At 38.1% G+C, this 8812-nt stretch overlaps 1 protein-coding gene across 1 annotated transcript; it reads left to right on the forward strand.

Annotated features, from left to right (window-relative positions):
• The first annotated feature begins 1343 nt into the window (after window positions 1-1343).
• LOC139734150 (uncharacterized) lies at window positions 1344-3394 on the forward strand. The gene is made up of 3 exons (XM_071644958.1): window positions 1344-1386; window positions 2309-2430; window positions 3188-3394. The coding sequence occupies exons 1-3, from the start codon at window positions 1344-1346 to the stop codon at window positions 3392-3394; spliced, it is 372 nt and encodes a 123-aa protein (XP_071501059.1).
• Window positions 3395-8812: the final 5418 nt, after the last annotated feature.

Here is an 8812-nt window from a genome sequence, read left to right on the forward strand (position 1 = left end):
TTATACTATAGCTAGTGTTGTTGCGTGTTGGTGATTTAGGGATCGTTCCGCTGCCATAAGACGATGACAGAAAGTAAAACCGTCTGCTCACTATGCTGATGAATTGCTTGATAGTAAGGAAATCGATATACTATTTTGGCGCGTACGTTTGTGGTCACAGTTATCGATTGCACAGGAGAAAGTCTATTGAAGACGCAAATTATCTTCCCCGCTGTGTGGACGCCCTCCATAGTTATAAAAATAATTGTTTTTAGGTCATAGTTACTGAAGTTCCGGACAACTCCTTTCAATGAAATATTCTATGTACAGAGCATCGTGGGCACTGTTACAGGATACATAAGTTGCGTACAAACTCCTGTACATAGAAGGAAAAAAAATCCTCTAAATTGAAAGGACCACTGCTTTGCTTGTTTTCAAAGACACCAAAATGAATTGGGGTAAAAGTATGTAAAAGATTGGTAAGCTATACCAGCCTGGGGCCCGTTGCATAAAACTTACTATTATGGTAACTTTGTCATCCAATGATAACTACCATGGCAACAATACTCAACAGCCAATCAAAATCAAGAATTCCATGGAAGTTACCATTGGATGGCAAAGTTACCATAATAGTAACTTTTATGCAACGGGTCCCTGGAAATAACTAATTTAGTGTGGTCTATAATGAAGGAGGCTGCCTCAAAAATTACATCTTGTGTGGATGCTGAGTGCATTATTCTTGCTTTAAATTCAGGAGGACTGTATTTATAAAAGACTTTGAGGTGGATCCCCCCACGATATTTCAGAACTGACGCGATGTAAAGAACAAAACAAAAAATATTATACAGGTCTATATAATTATTTTTATTTCATCTTTTTCAAGTTGCATTTCACATGCGTCTCAGTGGAGAACTATTTTCACGTGTGAGACGTTAATTGTCGCAAGTTTTTTTTACTTCTTTAGATGTGCCCCGGCGTATTTCGATTTATCCAATTTATTATTAACTTACTTAAATATGTTTACTAGTATATTTTGCTTGAAATAAAATGTCATTAAACTGAAACAAATTGAAAATATCTAACACCCTGGTAGTGCCCTAAAGTGGCAATTTTTAGTTTACATTTAGTGGAATTTACGTTCACTTTGGGACACATTTGTGCAAATTTCATATGAAACATTGTAAATATTAATGTTCCATTCACTTTATTATTACTGCAGAGTTTGTTACTGTGCTCTCATTTTTCTTTAATTATGTACTTTGAATTGACGTAAAAACATCTTGATGGCATAATCATATTAAATAATCTCTTCTACTCTCCTATCCGTGTTTGCAGATTTGTGAAGAAGAAACTTCAACTTCAAAATGAACTCCCTGCTTTGCGCTTTGGTCCTTGTCGCTTGCATCGGTAAGTGGAGACTTAATCCATATTGTTTTGTTTTTTTGTTAAGGCCAAGAAGTACTGTAGCTTAAAGACATGATCTATTATCCTAACAAACGGGTTGAGATTTAACCCTTTTCATGCCAGGGACTTTTGCACCTATTTCTTCTCTTATTCCTTCATTAAATTTTTGTGTTTTCTGTTTACAATATCACCCCGTATATATTTATTTATTAAACTCTGGAATCCATTTAATGTTTATTGTAATGATCGTCACGATTAATCTGCTTATTGCAGTATACCCTGATTTAAAAAAAAAATGTAAATGAAATCTGATGCACCATGTACCAATAAAGAAAACAAAATTTAATAGATGATAATTTTCTGGTTAAAAATTGACTCCTTTTGACAACAACCCGGCTGGAAAGATCACGGTGTCTCACATTAAGTTCACATCGTCAGCTATGTGAAAACGCTCGAAATTAACAGTGTCAAGATGATTTAACACTGCAGTGTTATTCTTCACAGATAGTTCACATAGCGATGTTTTGTTTGTCACTGAATTTTTTTTCCAGCAGGGCTGTTTCGAAAGAGATGAGGCATTGTTGATATGACACAGTTCTCCCTTTATAGTACTTAGCCATTTACCAGGAATGGTAAGAAAAGACATTAACACGGCATTAATAACAAAAAAGGTTTTCATTACCAGCAAGACAAGTTGGAAGTAGTTCATTATCATTTTCAATATCACTGAGTACATTTCATTTTTACCTTTGTACAATTATTATTCATTGCTTGTTGTATCTTGGAGGGCTTGTAAGGGGAACGATATTCTATCAACATGGCAAATGAGGTTCCCAGATTATAGATATTAGATATAATCTATTCAGCGACTTTTAAGGTATGTGTGGAAATCATTTTACGGCATCTTGTTACTTTATTCGCGCAGCTCCGATCTACGGATTCAACTGTCACTCCTGCGCCTACGTCTCTGGCGTGGGTGGCGACGAGTGTACGGACCCCTTTGCTTCATCGGGCGTCAGTAACGTCTCCTGCAGCTCCAACTGCGCGGTAAGGGACAAAAGAGGGCGCTCTGAGTGCTTGGTTGCAGCCATCCTCCGTTTTCATCTCTCGCCATCTTTTTGTTTGTTTCCTCTCGTTCTGTCTTTTTTCATGTTCCTCCTCTGTCTGTCTGTCTGTCTGTCTGTCTGTCTGTCTGTCTGTCTGTCTGTCTTTCTGTCTCACTCTCTCTCTCTCTCCCTCTCTCTCTCTCTCTCTCTCTCTCTACCTCTCTCGCTCTGCTCCCCCCTTTCACTTTTTTACTGGGCAACCGCATAAGGTTATTTCATGTCAAATCCGTATTGCGTTCTTATTCATTCATAAATGTATGCAACTAAAGCATTAAATATTATGTTTTTTCTTTCCTTTATTATTTAATGCGCTTGTTTCTTTTTTTTTAATATTTACTTGTCATTTATCAACTCTATTTCTAGTTTATATACCTAAAATATTTCTACATATTCTATGCGGGCTTTCAGGCATAAGTATGTTCACAAACCTCTTAGGTGAAAACCAGAGAAAGAGAAACTGAAGCAGAAATCGACAGGTCGACAAAAACCTAGTTAGAGCATTATGTTATATTTTATTTTATACTTTTAAGTTTCGGATCGGGAGGGGTAACTTTGTCAGAGAAAAGAAAATTCAAAATCATGCAGGCCTAAAATGCGACTTTTTATGGCCATTATGCTGCAATGAATCACTTACTTGTCGTTTCGTTCTGTATTTATGACCGATTTATTTACTTATTTACTCCTTTCATTGGCTACAGAAAGTTGTCGTGAAAGTCGACAATTCCGTCACGGCTCTGACCCGCTCCTGCTCCTCCATATGCAGCAATGGATGTATCAGCCTGTTTGGTATCTCCACGTGTACCTATTGCTGCACTTCTGAACTGTGTAACAGCGCCACCAGCGTTGGATTCAGTGTCACCGCTCTTGTTGCAACGGTTCTCGCTGCCCTAGGCCTGTCTGTTTAAACAAACAAACAAACAAACAAAATATTTAATAAAGGGGTTATGGGCGAAGGCAGGGGCGAGATGAATAAACAATAATGTTAACGATTAATATAGAGGCTGTGTCATAAATTTATAGGTGCTACGTGTGATACAGCAGTCATCAAAATTCACTACAAACACAGCTGGAACGATTTTGGATCAAGCCTACTGCACTCATGCTATATTATTATTATCATTATTATTATAATGTATATGTATAAATCGGTCTTTATTGTTCATCTCGGATCCACTTTGCATAATGTTGTGCATGCGGCACAGATGTAGTTGTATTCTTAAATCTACCCTCTTTTTTTTCATTTTGATTGAAAATATCATTCTTTTTAACAAACAGCCATTGGCTATGTTTGCAATCATGAAATATTAGAATAAAGAATTACGAGTCCCGAATATACTCTCCCTTTGATGAGATTGCAAATAAACGATTGCTCCAGAAAAAGACAACAGATGTTAAGTATGTATACAAAATATTTTACGTGCATAATTTGATGTCTCCGTTCCCATAGCAATATGACATAACAATGAGGAAGTAGGCATCTCATGTAAAAAGTGAAAAAAAGGGGAATTGTAGAATGACTCGAGTGCTAAATAAAATTTGCTCGACGACTCATCAAGCCATATTGGTATGAGAAGTAGAGCCTACGTATGTTTATTTGTTTGTTTGTTAAGTTTAAACATGTCTTGCTTTCACGCATTAAGGAGAGTAAAAAGTTCATAGGCCTCAACAAACGGTTGTACAGGTACCGTGAAATCCAGACAACGTTTCATGCTTCCTTTTTGTTGTAACAACGTGCTGTTGTACAGCAATTTCTTACTGTTGCTTTCACAATCATTTTGAAAAGCATCACATGATACATATTATATAACTAAAGCCTTTGCGAAATGCGTGACTTGTTTGTAGATAATGTAGTACTGTTGCAGTGTATCATGAAATATTTGGTAAGGGCACCAACTATGCAATACATGAATAAACACACAGATGAAATGAATTTATTTCACGTAATATCATTGTCCAAATATTTTTTTGAGTTTCAGTCCCATACGATTTATTCGTTTGGTTGAAAGGCTGAATTTCCGTTTCCTACCCCTCTCTAACTCTGATTGAGAGCCGTTGTTTGCTTATGTATGATTTTGTGTGTGACTGCCTACTCAATGTGTGCGTACATGTGTATGTCCATCATGTACATGTGTATGTCCATCATATACGTTTTGCCCTCTACCTTTATTGGGCAAGTGGCAAGTGCTGAAAATGTAGTTTGACGAATCACGCTAGCTGACAGTTATGGTGAGTTTATCCGATCTGCGACGGGAACGCTAAGACGACGTTTATTAGGCAAAAGAAAATAGTGTTCTGCACAATACATGCGCGAGCCAGCTGTTTTTATCGACCAACCCGGGAGGTGTATAACGTCGTCTTACAATGTCTTAGCAGGGAGGTGGAATCTCTTCCACCTCCCTGGTCTTAGCAGATCTAAAGCTCGCAATCGGACGCACGTTGATGAACAGGTATGCTCTTGTGTCCGTGTATTGAACTGCAACCATGATTTGTGATGTTTGTATGTGTGCGTGCGTTGTGTGTGCGTGTGTGTGTGTGTGTGTGTGTGCGTGTGTGTGTGTGTGTGTGTGTGTGTGTGTGTGTGTGTGTGTGTGTGTGTGTGTGTGTATGCCTGAGTCCTTGCACTCTCGGGGCCTTGTAAAAGTAAGGGTATAGCATTATCCCCTCTATGACGTAAACTCTACAGTATAAAGAGGAAATCGGATACGGAGAGTGGTAACAAATGTATACAAAATTGTAATATAGTTCGAGAAGATCAGGGCTACCTCGCACACACACACACACACACTCTCTCTCTCTCTCTCTCTTATATATATATATATATATATATATATATATATAATATATAATTATATATATATAAAAGATGACGAAGTAGAGTGGTAATGCATTTTGACAGTCCAACAGTGCCATTTATTCAGACCAAATTTTCGACGAATACATTCGTCTTCCTCAGGGTCGACAATCAAGAAGACAATTTAATGTATTCGTCGAAAATTGGTCTGAATAAATAGCACTGTTGGACTGTCAAAATGCATTACCACTCTACTTCGTCATCTTTTCTATACTGGTACCTATATACATATATATATATATATATATATATATATATATATATATATATATATATATATATATTAACAAAGCTCAACATCAACATAAGAAAGAATAATTGTTATCACATTTTTTATCATCAAGTTTCAATCTTCACACTGGCCTGATCTTGACCACTCATGCGGTCAATGTTCCAGATTCCTAGAAATACCCCCCTTTACGGAAGAAAATGGGTTAGGATTTTGACCCCTATCACAGGCTTTTGGAAGGGGAGCTATCAAAATAACGCCCATATTTTAGGATTTTGAAAGGGAGGCCGGCAGAATTACCCCCCCCCCCCCCCCACACACACACATGCTTTTTTGAAGGGAAATAACGAAATAACCTCCTAAATAAAGGAAGAGTGTCCATAATTTCAGGACCTGCATGGACAGTTAGAGACGTTCTCATGCAGAATGTACCAGAGAAGATGTACTTCCTGCAGCACTTTTCCTTCACTCAGGGTCCAGTTTGGCTTTTCTACAAGTGGACATGTATGATAGGTGTTGGGAAAGATTTGTAAACTACTCCTAACGTGCTTAATAAGAAATATTTCGGGGGGAAATGATTAAAAGCAAATCCCTATTTGAAGGAATTTTCGGGGATTTTTTTCCCCGAGCTCAACCCCGAAAATATACCCCTTTCCCGAAAAAATCGGAACGCGCATGCGGTACGGATGACCACCTGAGTGTGTGTGTGTGTGGGGTGGGGGGGGGGGGGGGGGGAAGGGTCGGTGACACAGAAGCATACCATTTCTATCTATTTCTGTTTATGGTTACTCTGGGCTCCCACTAATGTCAAGCCTTGTCTGTATAAGATTATCTAAAAAATGCCTCCTCCACATGCCATCCTCTGCCACTCTCCCCCTGAAAGTTTATTCTCATCATACACCTTTCTGCACCACTGTACTGTACAAAAAGCGTTGCATATTATAATATAACATGTATAATAATGGGTAGTAAAGCAACAGCTCTTTCTCCATTAATGGTTATCCTTGAAGTAGGATATTATCAAAGCCGCTGCCTTTGTAGGATTCTTTGGTATGTGTAAAACCCGATTTCCTTTTTTCTTTTTACCATTGGTAACCATTGACATGCAAACACGACACACACACACATATACGGAGGTCTTGCAAACACTCCATTTCTCATAGAGACGATAATATTATGGGTAATACTCGTAAAGATAAAGACACACATAGACATCGTTCGGGGTGGCCCCGTTATCACAACTAAAATCAGCGATCGATATGGGTTTATATGGTTTGCTCATTATTTTGATATGACCAAATTATCGATTTATCAACGTATTTTGAAACGGTGTTTGTATACCCCCTGGCGAAGGTGGATTTGTGTGTGTTGTTGTTGTTGCGATACATGAGTAGGCCCTAATTTCATCGAAACAATAATATTATTAAGCTATGAATAAAAAGATTTACCGAGGGGGTGTAGTTACTTTTTCTTGCTCCCCCGCCCCCTTGTTTTTCAGTCGTAGTGTACACCTGAATTTGCTTACTGAGAACGTCAACAATTGGGTGATTCAATGCATTTTTTTTTATTAGGTAACCATAAACATGGAATGTCATATATCATTTAGTATGTATAGAGGGGCAGTCCGTGATGTGCGTGAAGAAAGAGAGTGAAAGAGGAATAATTATGCCTATGTCTTCATGGTAAATGTATATCTGACAGAGATAGAGAGGGGGGAGTGTGAGGGAAGGGAGAGGGAGGGAGGTACATCTAGGAGGGGAGGAGGAGGGAGAGGGAGAAAGGGTTGGGATGGAGGGGGGGGGGGGCTGAATAGGGAGCACGGCAAGCGTGAAACGCAAGATTGAAAGCAGCCATGCAACGCCATCACAGACAGAAGGATGGATAAGAACCAGAGAGATGTAAGCAATAATACTCCAAGGTGAAACGATCTGCTATAGAGAGGTAAGTTAAGGACATTATTTTGACCAATTTGCAAGAATATTTCACTTTTTGACGCCAGTAATGCGTTTGATTGGGAGTTATAGTATAGCCTTTGATGGCACAAAGTTTGCTCAATCAATCCATCACTTTATTCCTGAATGTACCTTGATTATACCGAATACGGAAATGCAAGCTTCTCCTATAGTCGTGTCGGCCTACTCATTATCTGCGGTTGCCCATTAAACTGTTATTACACTAATAGGAATATTCTTAACTTGGATTCACATAGTCTCTTATCGCCTGATTCGAAATATGTTGAATAATGTGACAACGACCTGCAGAACTTAACTATGCCATAATACCTGTAATAACTATATCATAATACAAAAATTAATCTTTTTAAATGCAGCTGAAACCTACATTACGATGTACCATTACACTGTCACAATATTCTGGGCCTGCAACAACATTATCTTCGTAGTTTTTGAACGGAACCATAATGAAGTCTAAATACGGCCCAAATATAAGATTCTAAGTTGATATGGCGGCTCGTTTTAATTTTTTTTTTCATTGTTGACCACTCTCTCCGTGCTGAAATCATCACAGCCTGAAACAGTGTCAGATTGGAACGTTTTAACAGTGTGAACACAGTGTCCCACAGTGTGTTCACAGTGTTGACTTTATAAACACGCTGCGTGAACACACGGTCAAGTCCTGCTAAAAAGAGCCATGAAGCTCCTTGAAAAACACAGTGTCCCACAGTGTGAGACATAACGTCAAGCACATGTAGTGTGGAATCTCTCCACATCATGAAATTCCAGCGTTCATCATTGTGAATCAGCAAATAACAGTGTGAAACAGAATATCGCTATGTGAATACTTGTTGAAAAAACAGCACACAGTGTGAAATCATCTTAATATTTCACATTTCACATAGTCAGCATTTCATTGTTATTGTTGATATTGTTATAATCATTATATATGATTTCCCGTCCATTTTCGTAATTTTTAAAAATCACAATTTCAAAAAAAATTTATGCAAATTCGTCCCGAGAAACACACAACGGGCAATTCCTATTCAATTCATTTAATTAACTTTGTAATATCTTTTACGTCAACCATTTTCAAAGGCATCGCATTCGAAATCGTCAAGTGTCATTGAAAGTCGTTTTCGCCGCCCGTCGACTGGAAAATGAAAGGATCAATTTCGTTTATGTTCGCTCAATTTCAAGAACTTTTCAAACAACAAATTCGTCCGTCACACTCGCTGCGCACATAACAGCGAAAACAATTTCGTCTTTTAGCGATAATTTTCTTCAAATT

The sequence above is a fragment of the Diadema antillarum genome, unplaced genomic scaffold, assembly GCF_040938485.1.
Source record: "Diadema antillarum isolate AM-2024a unplaced genomic scaffold, OU_Dant_1.0 scf00000025, whole genome shotgun sequence".
Classification (NCBI taxonomy): Eukaryota; Metazoa; Echinodermata; class Echinoidea; order Diadematoida; family Diadematidae; genus Diadema; species Diadema antillarum.

Bases quoted from the DNA above. Each gene is read 5' to 3' on its own strand.
- LOC139734150 (XM_071644958.1), top strand. From the start codon at position 1,344: ATGAACTCCCTGCTTTGCGCTTTGGTCCTTGTCGCTTGCATCG. The intron at 1,387-2,308 runs GTAAGTGGAGAC...TTATTCGCGCAG, and splicing joins GGTCCTTGTCGCTTGCATCG to CTCCGATCTACGGATTCAAC. The intron at 2,431-3,187 runs GTAAGGGACAAA...CATTGGCTACAG, and splicing joins CCTGCAGCTCCAACTGCGCG to AAAGTTGTCGTGAAAGTCGA.